Here is a 20,655-nt window from a genome sequence, read left to right as displayed (position 1 = left end):
GACTTATTACAAAAACAATACAAAATGTTAACTAGTCTAAACTTTTGTCCGGTTGTGTGAATGTCATAATAAGAGCGTGTGCGTAGTGACGTGTGTTCAGTCTGTGCTACCAAGACTAACCTGAGTGCCACACTGGGGCCCGTTTTCTCCCAGCCCATCTGTGGGACCAGCTCCTGTTACTCATCTAACTGGAATTAGCGTGAGAATCAGTTAATTAAATTTGCCTGCAGCTGTCAGAGCGAGCTGGTGGGCTAATGGAAGCCAGGTGGGCGGCAGGAGTGCCAGAAAGCGTCTCTTTCACTCGGAAAGCGAGAAAGAAATGGTAGCCTAATATCTGAAGCATATGGCTTCGTGAATGGATGCGTCAAGCCGGGGTCGGGCTGGCAGACAGGTAGAAGCAGCGTCGGATGCTCACCTGCCCAGGTTAATAACTCCTCTGGGAATGCCGGTGGGCGTGTTGAAGGCGGGTAACAACTTCTCGCCCAGCTCCAATACCTTCTGCTTAAATATCTGAAAGATAAAATAACAGCACACCGTTAACTGCTGTTGCATTAAAGCAAACACTGTGTCTCTTCAAAATCTTACATTTAAAAACACATATTCCAAACGTTTGGCACTTTTTCCACATTTCCGCATTTTTGCACTAAACATCAGATACACGGTAAAAACTGCCAGGGACAAAAATGAACACTTTTATCAGCAAGGACACAATAAATAGGTCAAAAAGTGACAGTAAAGACATTTATAATGTTACAAAAGAGTTATATTTCAAATAAATGCTGTTCTTTTAAACATTCTATTCATCAAATAATCCTGAAAAGAAAAAATGTATCACGGTTTCCACAAAAAGATGTGTTTTGAACATTGATAATAGTAAGAAATGTGAGCTATCTTGAGCACAAATCATCATATTAGAATGATTTCTGAAGGATCATGTGACAAGACTGGAGTAAATGATGATAAATTCAGCTTTGATCACAGAAATAAATTACATTTTAAAATATGCTACAATAGAAATCATTGATTTTAAATAGTTTGTATTGTATTTTTGATCAAATGAATGCAACCTTGGTGAGCAGAAAAGACTGTTGAAAAACATTTAAAAAATCTTACCAATCCCAAACATGAAGTTTAAGTATGAAAAATAGTATGCAATGCTAAACATTGCAACCTACATATTTAATAAATTAAATGTCTTGTAACTGGGTGTTCAAACTTTTCCCTTTGTAGCAGGTGCAGAAAACTCCTCGCCAAAAGTTTATATTTTTTATGCAACTGCAGTATTTATCAAATACACCCAGAGTGGACTTTCAAACTTTCTTGAACCCACACAATCAAGTTCCTCTGTGACAAGGCCATCTTCAAAAGTGAATTAAACCAGAGATGTGGTTTTAACGCTCACGTCGGCAGTTATACAAAGTAAGATGGCTGGAAATACTGTTGGTGACAGATATTTCTCTCTAAGCTCTTTTTAGTTGTGCTTGCTGAGGCAAGCGTCACTATTATTTGTACGATTTAGGTTTAGGGATTTGAACAAACCTATAAATGTAAGTATTAAACTTCGGTGTGCAACACATCGAAATCCAGACTTTCACGCTGGTGGCGGAGAAAAAAAGGTTAAAAAATATTCCAATAGACTGAAGGTTCCACCACACCAGAATATCACACAGACTTGAAGGTGCAGGACTCTTTTTCATACAGTAAACCACATAGCAAACCACTCAGAATATCTTAGCAACAGCACAGGAAAGCCATGGAAACCACAACAATGCCTTAGCCAAACGGTGGACACTTATCATGGTAAAACACACACAAAAATGTAATTATATTTAACCGAGTTGTGAATGTGTGTTTGCAGTCTGTAGTGAATGTGATGAAATGATACTGTACTACAAAATGGCAGAAAACGAGTTTCTCGCGGCTGCATGTATAAACAAACATACACTGCAATAATGTGGAATGAACTAATTCTTATTAGCCAGTCCTTTTTAGCGAATCAAAACATTCAGCACAACCTGTGAAGTCTGATTACAGAATGAAGGATTCTTACAACTCAGTTGTTTTAATGAATAGTTCAAAGACTTTGATTCAGTCTGACAAATCCTTCAATGAACTGAATTGATCAGAGCAGCAAATAAATCAAAAATGTATTCACTCAATGAACGTTAGCATTATTTTCATTGATGCATGTATCATTGAAGCAAGTTTTGTGTTAACAACAGTGACTGACTGTCCATATGACATTCTGTTGTTAAAAATGCACATTTGACAACAACATGGGTTTGTTCACCCTTGCAGCTATAAACGCTTCAACTCCTCTGGGAAGGCTTTCCTCAAGGTTTAGGAGTGTGTTTATGAGGATTTTTTCCCATTCTTCTAGAAGCTCATTTGTGAGGTCAGGCACTGATGTTGGACAGGAAAGCCTGGCTCTCAGTATCCGCTCTAATTCATCCCAAAGCTGTTCTATCAGGTTGAGGTGCAGGCCAGTCAAGTTCCTCCACACCAAACTCACTCATCCATGTCTTTATCGACCGACGCTTTGTGCACTGGTGTGCAGTCATGTTGGAACAGGAGGGGCCATCCCCAAACTGTTACCACAAAGTTGGGAGCATGAAATTGTCCCTAATGTCTTGGTATGCTGAAGCATTAAGAGTTAATTTCACTGGAACTAAGGGGTAACGCCCCAACCCCTGAAAAACAACCACACACCATAATCCCCCATCCACCAAACTTTACACTTGGCACAATGCAGTCTGGCAAGGACTGTTCTCCAGCGGCGGTGTGCTTTACACCACTGCATCCTACGCTTAGCATTGCACTTGGTGATGTAAGGCTTGGATGAGCTGAACACACTGTTCTTGAGCCAATCTGAAGGCCATATGAAGTTTGGAGGTCTGTAGCTATTGACTCTGCAGAAAGTTAGTGTGTGTGTGTGTGTGTGTGTGTGTGTGTGTGTGTGTGTGTGTGTGTGTAGGTGGGTGGGTGGGAGTTAAAATATTGTGTTGCAAACTAAGTTAAAGCCAATAGTCATGTAAATATTTTGACCCAAAACATTTAAAGAGAAGTCATTTCTTGACAATTAAAAGTGTTATATAACCCACTGAATCATTCTCAGACTTAATGCTGACAACAATGGAGCCACTTGGGAGAGAAGACTTGTTTCTTAGCACAAAAAGAGGACAGTGGTACAAGAGGATTACCAAATCCGAGTTTTAAGTGTGAATATATAGAAAAGGAACACAGAAATTCAAAAACAATGGACTCTTGATAAGGTCCCTGAAATAATCAGCATTTCATTTCATTTTAAGCTTTAATTTAGTTATGAGGGATTTTTTTTTTTTTTTTGCTAGACAACGAGCAGGAGAAATACCAAGCGAGTGTCTCAGTGCAAGCAAAACCTATGAAAAGTGTAAGTGTTTATCTCACAGAGTATAAGCCTGCAGAAGTGACATGCATGGTTGTTTCCCACACTACCTACTATAGCCAAAGCACAATAAAGTCTATTAGCCTTTTCCAAGGCCCATATTTACAAAATATAGACTTCTGGGAATCCATACTCTGGTCTCATGAGACCAAGTCAATCATTTTGTATCTAACAGCATCCACATTGTTATGACGTTGCTAGAGGAGGAGTACAGTGAGAAGTGTCTGGTTCCCACAGTGAAGCTCATTGGGAGTAAAGCTTTTATATACGGACGTTCATTCTTCCCGATGTGAAAAACCTTCTGTGGACATGTTTTCACGCAATCTTAACACTGTTGAGCACCTGTGGGGGAATCTGTAGAGACAAGTTGAGTAACACTCCCCATTACAAAACTTGTATATTCTGTGCCAAAAAGGGTTAGAGCAGTATGCTTGAAATTATGGAGATACTAAGTATTACAATATTATACATTTATTGTATTAAATCTAGGGTGTACTTATTTCTGCAACCCTTCAATTAAACAAATTTGGCTAATTTACTTATTTTACTGATATTAATGACATACTATATATATATATATATATATATATATACACACACACACACACACACACACACACACACACACACACACACACACACACACACACACACACACACACACACACACACACACACACACACACACACACACACACACACACACACACACACACACACACAGTACATACACACTCATACATACACACATACATCCAAAAGTTATAATATGGATATGATATGAATATAAATATGACTTTGTGATGCAGATGGGAAGAGTGCACTGTAATTGTCACCAGTAGAAGGTCAAACTCAGCTAAAACCACTGGGCTCTAGAGAGATGTGCTGTGGCCTCTGCTATAACTAGGGCAGCACATCTTCAGGTTAATGCATTTGTGCAGGCGCGAAATGAGGCTGAGATGAGAAGGACAAGAGAAGAACAACCTGATTGGCCCCCTGCACTCTCACTGCAGCCCGTATCAGACAGATCACTAATGACCCATAGCTGGAGACTCATCCTTCCCAGACACAAACTCCAGCGGTATAACATGCCATGACAGACATGATGATAATACACTAACATATTAAAGCAATAGTGCAACCTATAATGGAAAGTCGTTCCAAACAGTATGCAGTTCTTTCTTCCATGAAACACATTCTGTGGTAAAATAAATAAATAAAATATTTACAAGATGTAAACGGAGAATTCTGGGAAAGAAAGTCAGATATGCGAGATGCAAACTCAGAATTCGGAGAAAAAAGTCAGAGATGCATAATATAAACTTATAATTCAAAGAAAAAATGTGTAATTGCACAATGTAAACACCAATACTTCCAATTCAGAAATCCAAGGAAAAAGGTCAAGTTCAAAAAATAAGGAATTGAGAAGCTTTAAGGCTCCAGAATGATGATAAAGGATCATAAAGTAATTCATATGATTTACGCAATACACATGGTATTAAACCTGCCCTTTTAAAGTAGAAAGACTGAAATGGTCAAACCTATTAGGGATGCACCGATCTGATACTCGGTATCGGCTCCGAACTGCCATTATCTGCCGGATCGGGTATCAGACAGACAGGACCGATCCAAATTCGATACTGTGCTTATAATATTCAGTGTTATTGTTAAGCCCCAGTGCCCCACAAAAGGCACAAAAACATTATAACGCAGCATCAACGCTTCGTGCATTATATTATAAGTGTTCTGAAGCCATTCCATAGTTTAATGCGAGGGACAGATGAATATTTAAGTTAAGTTCACGTCAATGCTTCCCTCCACTGCGGCTGTCAGTCAATCTGCATTCAGCTTTAAACTTTGTCATGCTCGGTTACGACAGTCAACACTATGAAACTCTCTAAGTTTAATTATTGTTTCTGTTATTATGCTGTTATCTGTAGATATCGCTCTATGGTTTCTCATAAAATGACTTTTCGCGTTTATTGCTGTAATTCGTGTTACTTTCTCCCAGGTGTCAGTTAGATCACAACACTGGACTAGAGATTGTATTGTTCTTCACACACAGTAAATTAAATGTTAAACTGTTAAAAGAAATGTCTCAAAATATTGCATAGATACACACTACGCGTCAATATATATCTTCCCTTTGTGTTTTGAACTTCATGATGCAGATAGAGTGTAGTGCGCTGACTCCGTGTTGCTTCAAGCGGATCATCCTGCGCACAGGATGTGCATATGTAACAGAGGCCAGCTAGTAGTTACTGTGTGAGTAAACCTCACTCCTCTGACCTCAAGAGACGCTCAAGTGACTGACACTAGAGGTTGCAGCCTTTAGACTCCTTGTTAGAGCGTCCGACTCTCATGCCGGCGGGCCCGGGTTCGAGTCCCAGTCTGAACAGAAGGGGTTACATTGGTGCCGCGACCCGGATGAGAGTGAGGTTTGGGGGGGTGAGTGTAACCGTGACCAGCTAGTAGTTGGTCAGAGGAGTGAGGTTTACTCGCACAGCAACTTCTAGCTGGCCTCTGTTACACTTACGCGCATTGAGCCGCTCTGTATTATAATACTTCTGCGCTATGAAAGATTATTTATTGCCTTTCTTGTTATGCCCTATCTATAATATGTTGCTGCCTTATTAAAAAAGATACACTGTACATTTTAAATAAATGTAAATTCTTAGTATTTAGTATAAATATTAGGGCTGTCCTCGACTAAGGATTTAAACATTCGAATCAGAATTGTCGAATCTCTCTATGTTCGACCAATAGTCGAATCATCTGTGTGTGTGAATGGGTTGGGAGGGGCACGACACTTGTCAGCAGAAGGGTAAAACTATTTTTATTTTCCTTTACAGACTGCAAACACTTTTAATAAAGTGACCAAAACTGCCTGCCAACTGACAGACGAACTGACAATGGCTTTCTTATTTAGGTTTAAATAGCCTAAAAGGTAATGTGGTGGATAAACATTAATAAACCGTTTTCTCATAACATGTTAAAGCTGCGATCCAAATACAGAACATCACACAAATATATAAAAACATTTTGATAAATAAACCTAAAAAAATACCCGCATAGAGAGGAAAAGAACACTTTGAGTGCGTTTACATTCACGTTCTGAAGCCGATTGTGCCTAAAGCGGGTGAAGGACGCGAAGCTTAGCCCCGCGCCTCAGGATCTCACACCGCCACCTGCCGTGCACATTATATACACGCGAGCTCAATTTTGAAATGACTGACAGTTGAGCTGCACGTAAGCGTTCTGTGGTGCGGCAGGATTTTAAACAACTTCCTGAGTGGCCGCGGACAGGCGCTGAATGCTGCCGCCGGTGTGTGTACACTCATTGAACGTGTTCTAATTTTAAAGGCGCGGTGCGAAGCTCAGCGCCCTTAAAGGGGTCGCACACCGATGCTCAGCTCAGTGCCGCGACGATCCTCGTTTCATAACACCCGCGAAGATTCGACCGTGAGATCGGTGGTCGAATCAGGCTCCGCATATCGATGCATCGAATCTTCGACTTTTCGGGGTCACCCCTAATAAATATATAAATTCTTAGTATATATTCTATAAATATATTTACTTTTTTTCATGAATGTATTTTGTGTAACATTTTACCAGATCTAAATCTGGTAAAATGTTACACAAAATACATTCATAAAAGCTACATTTTTAAAATGGTTTTCTTTATTTTTTTCCACCTAAATGTTTAGATTTAATACAATTATTGTGCACTTGTGATTTTGCAACTTTTACTGCTGAATTATTATTATATTATTACTAATCTAATTTATTCACCATCAAGTGTATATTATTATATTTGTCATAGATTGTGATTACATATATATATATAGTCTTGTTCAAAATAATAGCAGTACAATGTGACTAACCAGAATAATCAAGGTTTTTAGTATATTTTTTATTGCTACGTGGCAAACAAGTTACCAGTAGGTTCAGTAGATTCTCAGAAAACAAATGAGACCCAGCATTCATGATATGCACGCTCTTAAGGCTGTGCAATTGGGCAATTAGTTGAAAGGGGTGTGTTCAAAAAAATACCAGTGTGGCATTCAATCACTGAGGTCATCAATTTTGTGAAGAAACAGGTGTGAATCAGGTGGCCCCTATTTAAGGATGAAGCCAACACTTGTTGAACATGCATTTGAAAGCTGAGGAAAATGGGTCGTTCAAGACATTGTTCAGAAGAACAGCGTACTTTGATTAAAAAGTTGATTAGAGAGGGGAAAACCTATAAAGAGGTGCAAAAAATGATAGGCTGTTCAGCTAAAATGATCTCCAATGCCTTAAAATGGAGAGCAAAACCAGAGAGACGTGGAAGAAAACGGAAGACAACCATCAAAATGGATAGAAGAATAACCAGAATGGCAAAGGCTCAGCCAATGATCACCTCCAGGATGATCAAAGACAGTCTGGAGTTACCTGTAAGTACTGTGACAGTTAGAAGACGTCTGTGTGAAGCTAATCTATTTTCAAGAATCCCCCGCAAAGTCCCTCTGTTAAAAAAAAGGCATGTGCAGAAGAGGTTACAATTTGCCAAAGAACACATCAACTGGCCTAAAGAGAAATGGAGGAACATTTTGTGGACTGATGAGAGTAAAATTGTTCTTTTTGGGTCCAAGGGCCACAGGCAGTTTGTGAGACGACCCCCAAACTCTGAATTCAAGCCACAGTACACAGTGAAGACAGTGAAGCATGGAGGTGCAAGCATCATGATATGGGCATCAGGGGCGTAGCACCAAATTTTGGGCCCTGGGTACAAACCATCTTGCTGGGCCCCCGTACCATGTATGTGTATGTATAGAAAACTGACTTCTAAGGCCCCCCCCCTGCCTCGGGCCCTGGTTACTCAGTACCCTTTATCCCCCCAGTCCCACGCCCCTGATGGGCATGTTTCTCCTACTATGGTGTTGGGCCTATTTATCGCATACAAGGGATCATGGATCAGTTTGCATATGTTAAAATACTTGAAGAGGTCATGTTGCCCTATGCTGAAGAGGACATGCCCTTGAAACGGTTGTTTCAACAAGACAATGACCCAAAACACACTAGTAAACGGGCAAAGTCTTGGTTCCAAACCAACAAAATGAATGTTATGGAGTGGCCAGCCCAATCTCCAGACTTTAATCCAATTGAGAACTTGTGGGGTGATATCAAAAATGCTGTTTCTGAAGCAAAACCAAGAAATGTGAATGAATTGTGGAATGTTGTTAAAGAATCATGGAGTGGAATAACAGCTGAGAGGTGCCACAAGTTGGTTGACTCCATGCCACACAGATGTCAAGCAGTTTTAAAAAACTGTGGTCATACAACTAAATATTAGTTTAGTGATTCACAGGATTGCTAAATCCCAGAAAAAAAAAAATGTTTGTACAAAATAGTTTTGAGTTTGTACAGTCAAAGGTAGACACTGCTATTTTTTTGAACACACCCCTTTCAACTAATTGCCCAATTGCACAGCCTTAAGAGCGTGCATATCATGAATGCTGGGTCTTGTTTGTTTTCTGAGAATCTACTGAACCTACTGGTAACTTGTTTGCCACGTAGCAATAAAAAATATACTAAAAACCTTGATTATTCTGGTTAGTCACATTGTACTGCTATTATTTTGAACAAGACTGTATATATATATATATAATTTGTTTTTCTTTATAATGAAGTTGTCTGTATTTAGTAGATTGTGTTTAACTTACAAAAGAGTGATTATCAGTTCAACACACTGAGGTATAGAAATTCTACAAATAATTTTTAAACAAAACTGCATAGGTATCGGATTGGTATTGGTTTAGTATCGGTATCGACCGATACTCCGAATATTTAAGATCGGATCGGATCGGTTTTGAAAAAAATGGTATCGTGCATCCTTAAAACCTACTCTGATAATCTTTTTCTTATTTAATATTTACAACTTAAAAATCAGACAATAATTTTTTAAGTGGACATTACAAGCCTTCTGACAGAACTTTTTTCAACACTAATTCAAAAACAATCTTTGTTTTTATATCTTAGATCTCAATCTGTTCCTCGCACAAGATGAACCACATGAGCTCAGAAGACTTGGAATATAAGGCATTCATTATGGACTACTTTTAGGCTGCATTTTATTCATTTTTGGAGCTTGTTGACAAGATCTGCCATTGTGTGGAAGAGCTGCATAAACAACAGTGTGATAAATCTCATTCGGGCTGAACTATTCCCGTAATTGCATTGCATCTGACATAAGAGGGTCCTGATTGTCATGGGAAATTTGAAGTATTGATCCAGGATGGCAGCAGACGGCATAAACATTTCACTTTTAGCTTGAAAAAAAAAAAAGCCCTGAAATAAAAGCAATTCTCTCTAGCACGCACATTGTGAAGATCTCCAATCGTAAAAGAAAAACAGACATGGGCAAAGTAACTCTAACCTCGAGTTAATATTTAATTTTCACCTGAGGAAACACGCGCCTCCGGAGGAAGGTCACGGATTTGACCTCTGTGAGAAACGCAGCTCCTCATCAGCAGAATCTGCACCGGCAGAGGAGACGTTTTCAACTTCATTACAGGATACTTATGCACAGCTCAGGAGCTAGAATGGCTTTTTAAAGGCCATTTACTGTCAAACCATTTACAGAATGCACCTCCAGAAAACAAACAGCGGTGGAAGATAAAGCAGTAAATGACCAGCTCCCACGAGGAATGGCAGATGCAACCCGCACATTTATCAGGTGAATAAATGCACGGCGAATGATCGGGTGCTACTGTGCATTTAATGCGTATAGAACAGAAGCAGCTTCAGGAGACATCCAATCACCTGAGACGCATGTTAATGATGTGGATAGAAGAGAATGGAAAACACATCAAATAGAGTTGTTTATGGAGTGCTAACGTCGGTAATCAAAAACGATTGCTTTCTGACTTTATCAAGAGTTCATTTAAAAGCAATTCAGGTTGTCTATCCAAAAGATAATTGAGGTCTTGAGACATGGACGATGCATTAATGTTTCTTATAAACTTTGACTTGTGTTATTTTTACAGAATCAGAAAAGACCATATCTATTGTTAAGAATAAATAAGACTGGAGGCTAAAGGAAATGCAAATGTACACCAGAACAGTAGGACTGCAGAAGAATAGTCTGGAGATGAAGAAAGTTCAACACTCTTGCTTCAGCAGAAATAATAATAATAATAATAATAATAATAATAATAATAATAATAATAATAAAAAAACACACAAATGTGATGTTTAGGCATTTTTGCTTATTAGTAAGGTTGCATTTGATCATCACAGGTCAGCAGCAAAGACACGGGTTAATAAAGTGAGATTAAATACATAAAGTATATTTATGTTGTGTTATAACATTTCATTATTGCAGGTTCGCTAATATTCTGGGTTTGCTTTTATTAATTTTGAGGAATACTGTCAATACATGGGAAAACAGAAACACTTATTTGAAAAAATAACTGATATTTTGTTCTTTACTAGTTACTTGAAAAAAGCATCTGATTACGAAACTTGCATTACTTGTAAAATGTTACCCCCAACAGTGGACATGACAGAATAATATATGTAATAACTAAATAATAATAATAGCCATCATGATTTTTATTAATATTTTAAATCAGGTATTTCATAGAATAATAACATACTATTTAATAAAGATATAATAAAGATTATATAAAAACAGTATTTTAATCATTTAAATGTTATTAAATAAGAATGTTCCCTAAAAACAAACAAACAAACAAACAAACAAACAAACAAACAAACAAACAAACAAACAAACAAATAAATAAATAAATAAATTCAAGCATGGTTAAAACAAGGTGTCATGAACTGGCTATTAAAAAAATGTTATACTGTTGTCTGAGGTCAACTAATGACGTTTGTGTGGTTTTTACATTCAAAAACATCATAACTAATAAATAATAGCCTTTTTCTACACTGTTTTTTTGAGGCTCTGCACACTTTGAGAAGAGTTAAATATATATTTGACAAAGAAAGCAACAGAAATATGCGTGCATGAGAAAAAGCGCGGTGCGGGACGTGCTCGTGCTGCCTGAGTCTGACCCGAAGCGCGCGCACACACACACAAACGCAACTTTCAGGCAACATGCGATCACAATTCAGATCTTTCGCGGATTATTGTTTGGGTTTGAATGGTCAAAAATATGTAAAAATGCACGATCTGGTGAGTATTCAGGTAAACACAGTCGGAGATGTCTTTAGTGAACGTGTACAGTTGAGGTCATTAGATCAGTGCAGGTATTAAGACTGACCTAATGTAATTGTGATTAATGTTAATCCAACAATTTAGATTAACAAAATTAAACAAATTAAATTAAGAATTAATGTCACTGCAACCCAGTTTTATCATAAACAGTGTTCAAATATCGGAGCTGGAGTCTTTAATCTTTCTGATGATACTGAGTTTGTCCAGATAAAGTAATATAGTGTGATGTTTAACGAGCAGTGAATGTTGAACAATAGTAATCTGAGGTCGTATATATGATCTTTGAAACGTAAGGGGTTAAATATTAATAATATATAATTTTGTTATAATATAATAATGAAAACCCCAATATTTTATTTCAGTCATTGACATTGAGAATGCTACTGCTGTGCTTCTATGAAATACACAAAGCACTTTTATGGGAAAAAAACTGTCCTAAAACTGTCGTATAAGGCCTGGCTGCAGTCTGAGCAGTGAAATTTTAGCCAAGATGCATCCAGAGCATTTCACTTCCACCTTCTCCCACATCAGCGTCTGACGGAGGCTTTCAAGACGGCAGCTCTTTTAACAAGGCTGCAAAAAGCCCAGAATCAGGCAGACTGTCAGCTTCTATTTTTGAGATTTACCAAACCCCATGAAGCATCTGCTGCGGTTCTTCACCTGCTGACGGACGCTCGGACAAGCCCTGAACATCATCAGAGACGTTCAGCATCTCCAGCGTTGATGCCAAAGCTAAGGAATTTTTATTGTCAATAGTCATTAGGAATTAAGGGAATTTATTTATCATAAACATACTGTGCATATATGACTAATAGACATGGATTTTAGCATATCAGCTTATGCAATAGCTGCATTATAAATATGAAAGCATGAGACAACTGCAGTTTTATTATATTAAATGGACATTAGCAGGTAACCTAACCAAATTAAATACTTTATACACTACCGGTCAAAAGTTTGGAATTGTTTGTTTGCAAAAATTGCTTGCTTTTTACCAAATATAGTGCCGAAAGAAATAAGCCTTTCCCTCAAAAAAATCTCATTTGCGCTATGCAAACCTAGAAAACTCTGATGCCATCTGGAAAAAGGTGCTATGGTCTGATGAGACCTAAATTGACCTTTTTGAACTGAACACCAAGCGCTATGTTTGGCAAAAAGCAAACACACACCAACCAAAACACACCACACCTACTGTAAAGGATGGTGGTGGCAGCATGATGTTGTGGGGGTGTTTCTCTTCAGCAGAGACTGGGTGATTGGTCAGGGTTGAGAGGGAAATGGATGCTGCCAAGTACATTCAAATTTTTGAGGAAAACCTGTGTCCCTCTGCTAGACAGCTGAAGATCTAAACATATTGCCAACAGAACAACACAATGGCTTAAGGATAGGAAGGACTGAACTCCAGCAGTTCTAAGAATCTAGGTGTGCCCAATCTAGGTGTGCAAAGCTAGTAAAAACATATCCCAAAAGATTATCGGCTGTAATTAAAGCAAAAGTTGCCTTTTGTTAATCCTCCATAATGTTTTAAAATGTGATTTTCGTTTTGATAAACAACGCAATTGCTTAAGGACAGAAAAGACTGAACTCCAGCAATTCTAGGTGTGCCCAATATAGGTGTGCAAAGCTATTAAAGACAAAAGTTTATTGGCTGTAATTAAAGCAAAAGTTGCCTGTAAAGTATTAAATCAGGGGACTGATGACTTTTCCAACTCTGTTATTCTAGTTGTTCAATTTTTAATAATCCTCCAAAATATTTAAATAAGTTATTTTCACTTTTATGATGAGGGTTATAATGTGTATAAAGTTCATTTATTTTATTTTCCAGGGTGTAATGTGACGTAATGTGTGTACGATTTTCACAGGGTATGACATACAGTCACACACACACATGTTTGTTTTTGTGAAATATGGGCACATTCCATAGGCGTAATGGTTTTTATACTGTACAAACCACATTTCGACCCCCTACATTGCCCCTGCCCCTAAACCTACCCATCTCACTCTCACACACACACAGTATCTCGGACCTGCCTGGTGTGTTCCTTGTTCTTCATGATGCTCTCTGCGCTTTATACGGACCTCTGAGACTATCACAGTGCAGGTGCATTTATACGGAGACTTGATTACACACAGGTGGATTCTCTTTATCATCATTAGTCATTTAGGTCAACATCGGATCATTCAGAGATCCTCACTGAACTTCTGGAGAGAGTTTGCTGCACTGAAAGTAAAGGGGCCGAATAATTTTGCACCCCAAATTTTTCGGTTTTTGATTTGTTAAAAAAAGTTTGAAATATCCAATAAATTTCGTTCCACTTCATGATTGTGTCCCACTTGTTGTTGATTCTTCACAAAAAATTCAATTTTCATATCATTATGTTTGAAGCCTGAAATGTGGCAAAAGGTCGCAAAGTTCAAGGGGGCCGAATATTTTCGCAAGGCACTGTATCCTAATAATCTAAAAACAAATTATTCTCCTGTAACCTGATCTTGTTTTTAAAGACGTTTAGATACGTTTCTGACAAAAATACATGTGAAGAATTTTCTAGTTGTTGCATGAATAGTCGCTGCATGCCGGCTGAAGCTCTTGTGCGTGTCCTCCGGCGGCTCTAATTGGAGCTCTGCTTCAGCGGAGACCGTCTCAGACGCTGCTTCTGGAAAAAGGGCCCGAAAATCCACCCAAGCTGAATTCCAAAGAGGTGATGGCTTTGCTTTTCCACGGAGAGAGACACTAGACTAAGGAGCGGAGGAAATGCCAGCGTTCAGCTTTGTTGTGACCGCTGACAGTTGCGGTGCTGATGTGTAATTATGGCTGCTGTATTACAGGCGGCAGTGGCCCGACACAACAGCGCTGGTAAAGCCTCAGGGAGCCGTTCTGATGACTACAGCACAAAAGCCTCAGACGTGCATTACCCATCAGCCTCTTTAGCTTGCTAAGGCAAAACATCTGTGGTTTACTAAACAAAGACATGTGGGGAAAACAAGAGAAAGGTGACGGGAAAGAATGAGACAGGAAACAAAAGTGAAATATTGTTGGTGAAGTTCAAGTGAAGGTGGTGTGTCACCAGACGCTGCTATTTCAGTGCTTTTACAATTAGAAATATTTTTTTAACTATATCTTTAGATGCTATCCTTACTGTCCTTGGTGTGAACGTGCCTTTACTCATGTCAAAATACAGCAATAATCAATGTACGTGAAATAAAGGGATTTTAGAATGATAAAACACAAAAATTATGAATCCAGAACAACTATCTACCTATAAATCGGTTGCCACGACAATAATACAACAATACAGTTTAGCAACATTATACACTTGACTGCAGAATACTGAGATTGAAAATGTTTATTAATTATAACAGAGTGTTTAAATACTGCAAAAATCCTATCCTTAATGAACAGTGTCTTATTTTCCAGTAAAAATATCAAATATCCTTCGGATAAGACGTTAAACCGAGGTCCTGACTCTCTGTGGTCGTTAAAAATCCCAAATTTGCCCACTGGCCTCTGTCCATTATGGTCTCCTAATCTTCCCCCTATCCTGATTGGCTTAAACACTCGGTCTCCTCTCCACCAATCAGCTGGTGTGTGGTGAGCATTCTGGCACAATATGGCTGCCGTCACATCATCCAGGTGGATGCTGCACATTGGTGGTGGTTTGAGGAGATTCCCCCTTCTATGTAAAGCGCATTGAGTGTCTAGAAAAGTGCTATATGAATGTAATGAATTATTATTATTATTATTAAGATATATTCACCACATAACTGATATTAAAGGTCCTATGGCATGGATTTTTTTAAAATTATTTTATAATGTTTCCTGAAGTAATAAATAGTGACATGCAGCTAAAATTACGTTTATTTAAAAAAATAAAAAATGATCAGTGCTGTCAAAATGAACACATTACCGCATACGATTATTCTTTTTCAATTTAACGCATTAAAAATATTTAAAGCTATTTACACAGCATTCATTTTTTCCCGTCATCCTTTGGCTAGCGCTACATTACATGATCACACTCTTAAGTCAGGTACACACGGTGCGATTTTGCGCCCGTTTTTAACGCCTAGACTATCGTACAGTCTGCCATTTATTACAACTTAGATCGTACAGCGGGACATGGCTTACAGCGGGGATCATGTTCGTACAGTCTGACATCATTAAAAAGACCATTATAAATCGCAGTGTGCACCTGGCTTTATTCATGCGAATGCTTTTGAACCATTCAAGCGTGACAAGACAAAAGAGAACAGAGTGTGTTACTGACTTGCTTCTGTGAATCTGTGTGACACAAACACACCATGTGCACACATAAATTCGCTTCAGGCACCTATAGAACAGACAAAAATATGCAAAAATGCCTGTTTTGTTGAGTATCCTCGCAAGCAGTCTTAAATGAGTTAAATGAAGTCTTGCATGAATGTAGAGTTGTGAGAAAATGGCATGCGCATCAGGTCTTAAAGTGACAGCAGCCTAATTAGCTGCTGCTGTCTGTCATTAACGATAACCAAAGAACAAAAGACAAAGAGAAAAATCAATCACTGTTCTTGACTGAATAACTTGTGTTGCTTTAATAATGATTAATGTATTTTTAGTTTATAATTTATGCAGAGAAGACTGAAGTGTTTGACAACTTTATTCAATTTCTGTATGTTAGACCTATCTGAAAATCTTAAAGCACAGGGTACATGGGTCAGAAACAACGAAATGTATTGTTTATGCTTTAGGAAAAAATACATTTTTATTCCAGATGCATTTTCCAAGAACAAGTAATAATTCTTTGCTCTTTTGCAATAATTGCAATATTTGTCAAAATAATTGTCCAGCCCTAGATCCAGGTAAGAATTTAACAAGCTCCCTCTGATTTCCTCAGGACTCATGGGTTTATTATTGCAGATGGTTGCGTTGTAAAGGATCCTCTCAGTAATAAAGGGTGAACCCCGCGTATCATGAAGAGAGCAGATATAGCGCAGGTGACACAGCTTTGATGTAGCGGCACGCTTGTTTCACGTCTCAGCGGAACAAAGCCACCACACCACATGGATCTATCTGCCGCCTGTTTACCAGCTTGTAAATCTCGAGTCTTTGTTCTCGGTGACGTTCGGGTTGAACAAGTGGTGCATTATTCATTACGCTATGCTACAGAAGAAACTTTATTTCAGAGTTCAAGAAAAGAATCACAAAAATTAGCCCCAAAAAACCTTTTCCCTCACATCCAGCCGCATATGAGGCATCAGAAAGTCAGATATAGACGGATTCTCCGTTTATTAACGCGGCATAATATGTGAGTCGCTGCTATTTATGCCTCTTTTCCTGTGATCGTATTACAGAAGATCTCTCACCGTATTATGCAGAGAAAAAGCATCAGCGGGACCATAACATTTCCTTCCTACCTAATTAGCGTTGTGGAGGATGCGTATGTGTCTATGAGGACGTGCCAGGCTAAATGATGCTCCTCCGGGGGGGAATTAGATGAGAGATTTTAATGACTGACACAAAAAGTAACCATAAATCAGAGCAGAAGACATGGTGAACCTCACAAAACCTGCAGAGACCATGTCCAGATCATATTTCACCACATAATCAAAAGAAAAGAAAGATAAAAACAATAACTAAAAAAAGAAAATGGCAGAAAATGGAGCCTATTTTAGCCTGATTCTCTCTTGGCAGTCTGATTAAATAGATGTGAAATTATAGATGTTAAAACAGTTCAGGTTTATTCATCACGCTGGAAATGGAAGATCAAGCCAAGTGAGGTGCATTATGGGATGCAGGACTCTGTAGTGCGCTCTGGTTTTAATGCAATGCTTTGTGGAATACTTGATTCTGATTGGTCAATCGCCCTATCCAGCAGTATGTTCTCCCATAATAACAACTGGTAAAAACTGAAAACATGCTCACCCGGGTAACTGAAGCCGGCTCAGAACGGAACAGAACAAAACGGCTCATGGAAGTTCTGCGTTAAGTGAGTAAATAAAACTATTTTGCGTACAGTTATTTATTTATGCAATCTGGTATCGCGAACTTGCTCTCTTTTGTTTCATATAAACTGTCACATCCACCAGCTGGAGTGCCTTTGATTTCCACCAGAGGGCACTGCTCTCTTTGCAATTCCATCATGAACCACATTTCCCATAAACCTTTGCCCGAAGTCATTATGTTCTGATCAATGCCACCTGTTTCCCTCTTATTAACTCTGCCTATATAAACCCTGTTTATTCAGTCACTCATTGCAAAGTCTTGTATGGGTTACACTGCGTTTCTGAGCGTTATCCTGGTTCCCTGCATCTTGGTTTTGATCAAGCCTGAAGCACTCCTCTCAGAAACTGAAGCCTTCGCGCCTCCATCGCCCCCAGGTGGCTGGTCCCAGTATAGCCGCACCTCCGTGTTTTCTAATGGACGCGAGGCAAACTAAACAATCCTCTATTTATCTATAACATTTATCTATCTATAACAAAGAAATATTTTTCCTCCAAAGTTAATGTCATTGTGGGCAGTTATCATCACAATGATTTCATTTCAAGTGTTCACTTTTTAAATACGTTTAGTTTTAGTTAGTTATCTGATGCTATCCTCGACGTCTTCTCTGAGTGAAGTTGTCACTGAGGCACTAACAGACTTTTTCAGGATTTTGGGGAGCAGATTGTAGTTTTAGCTTTAATTTATACATTTCCATAACTGTTTATTTCACACCAACATAATTCATTATTCTGCATCTGTGAGAGTATGGGCGGGCTTTTGATATCGCAGCTGTACTTGCTCACTACTGCGCAGACTCCGGCCCCAAGATGTCAGCGCCGTGCAGGCCGTCTGAAAGCTTCAACTCTGTTCAGCGGAAACGGATGAAGTCTCGTCATCCATATTTTTTTTTTTTACGGTCTATGGTTTTTTCAATCTTCAGCTTGTTTGCCTGTGTCTTGTACCTTGTCTATATCATTGGACTCTTTGCCAGTGGTTTTGACTATTTGCCTGTTTATGGATTAAGATTATAGATTTCTCTCAATTGGGCTGCGTTTGGATCTTCAACCTAAAGTTTCAGAGTAGTTTGTGACACAAATGCAGCTGCTGTCATTTTGCGATTATTTATTTTAATTTTTTATACTGTAATGGATTATAAGAAAACAAAGAGGTACGATTTCAAAATGTCTAATCTCAAATCAATATCTTTTATCACCATAATTATTTTTGGCTAAATGCCATGTAAGCAATGTTTGGTAGTAAGATACATGTAATAGTATTATGTAATTTAATTACAAAATAAATGTAACCATAATCCATTACACTTACTGAGAAAAAAGTGTAATTAAAATAGTTACTTATGAAAATGTGAATGGTAACAAAGGAGGTTACATCTGAATATTTTATGTAAAAAGATATTAATTTGTGGTTTTGCCTGTTTTTAATGTGCACAATGCGTCATGCCATTTAAAGGCTGTTAAAGTTATGCTATTCTGATGCTTTTGATTGGTTTTTTGGTTCTCGTTTGAATTCGGCATTTTTAAAATTTGTATAATGGTTTGAATTTGCAGGTTACTAGCTGGTTTACATTTTTTACAACAGTTGAAAACATTCATTAGAAATGTATACAAGTAATCAAAAAGAAATCAAATGTAATCAGTTACATTACTTTAATAAAGTCATTGAAATTGTATTACTTATTATACTTTAAATATGGTTACTTGTAACCTTCCCAACACTGGTAATAAGTGTATGTATGTACCGTATCCTTAAACTTGCCTCTTGCTAGCAACTAATTTCTCCACGGAAGCTTTGCGTTTAAAGACCTAATAAAATATTTGGACTCAGATCAATATTTCATGTCTAATGATTTACTTCTGGGGTAAGTAGCCGTGTAATAAGCGTGATAAAGTCTATCCAGCCGGTTGTTATTGCAGAATAAACCCCTTCAAGGTTACGCAAGACAACCTGTCAGGGTTTATTCTACGATTTGATAATTGGCTGGATGGACATTATCCCTTACATATACATTGCATATTTTAACAGTATTCTATGCATCAAGAAATACTGTTCAATAAACATACTATAGTAAGAGCAGCGTGCTATTCTAAAGTCTCTGAGAAACCCTTCGAGGATGAAGACCACACAAGGGGAGACTGAAGGGAGGAAACACACATAAGACAGACAGACAGACAGACAGACAGACAGACGCAGAGATTCATCAGTCTCTTGCCGCGGGTCTACAGCGAGACGAGCAGAGACAGGCATCTCCTCATTCTAATGATGTCTGCAGGAACATCACTCTCTGAGAGGAAATAACTAACAGAACAGTATGATATACGTATAGTATATGGGGGCCTCACGATTAATCGCAATTAACCTGAAATAACTTTGGCCTATTGCGATTATGAAGGGCTGTTTGAGTCGCTTATGAAGGTGGATTTGAAAAAGCAACATGCGTCAAACATCTTTTCAAATATGAGAGAAATATATTTTATTTCAAATATGAGAGAAATATACTGATCCTCTCATCCAACAAAAGACAACATTTAATAACATTTTTACTCCAAACTCACTTCATAACGACAGTTAAGCATTTTTCTGTGAGAATATGTGGCCTCTTACACAGAATAGAAGCACACAGTATATTATTTCATAGTATTCTACACAGTGATAAAGGCCACGTCGATAGCATTGAAGTATAAATATACTTTACTATCATGAAAATACCAGAGAAGGCATGAAGAACTCAGATAAAACATATTGTTTATTAATCATGTTTAATCAAAGCGTTTCCCTCTTCTGTTTATTCAGCTACAGTGATATGATTAAAGATCACAGAGCCGCGCTTCATTAATAAGCTGCGCATAAAAAAACGGCAGCCTTTGCCAAATCGCGTGCCATTTAATTTCAACTCATTGTGCAGGCATGCACTATAAAAAAAATAAACACAGGAAATGTACCGGTAATTTTCTGCCAGTACATTATCTAGTAATTTTATGGAAATCTCCGTTAACCCTTAAAACACAAATTAATGCAATGTGTAATTCA

The 20,655-nt window shown here is 38.1% G+C and overlaps 1 protein-coding gene across 2 annotated transcripts in view; it reads right to left on the bottom strand.

Moving 5' to 3' along the window:
• Nucleotides 1-20,655, bottom strand: part of LOC137082578 (mannosyl-oligosaccharide 1,2-alpha-mannosidase IA) — a 312,430-nt gene that overhangs the window by 23,231 nt on the left and 268,544 nt on the right. The window contains exon 5 of one of the 2 annotated variants that reach the window (XM_067447843.1): nucleotides 417-510. In XM_067447843.1, coding sequence (XP_067303944.1) covers nucleotides 417-510 — 94 coding nt within the window. Of the gene's footprint in view, nucleotides 1-415; nucleotides 511-20,655 lie in introns of both variants that reach the window. The other variant, XM_067447844.1, reaches the window with a different exon arrangement.

This window comes from Pseudorasbora parva, chromosome 7 (assembly GCF_024679245.1).
Source record: "Pseudorasbora parva isolate DD20220531a chromosome 7, ASM2467924v1, whole genome shotgun sequence".
Classification (NCBI taxonomy): Eukaryota; Metazoa; Chordata; class Actinopteri; order Cypriniformes; family Gobionidae; genus Pseudorasbora; species Pseudorasbora parva.
Note: the sequence above shows the minus strand (reverse complement) of the source record. Positions and strands in the feature narration are given on the sequence as shown.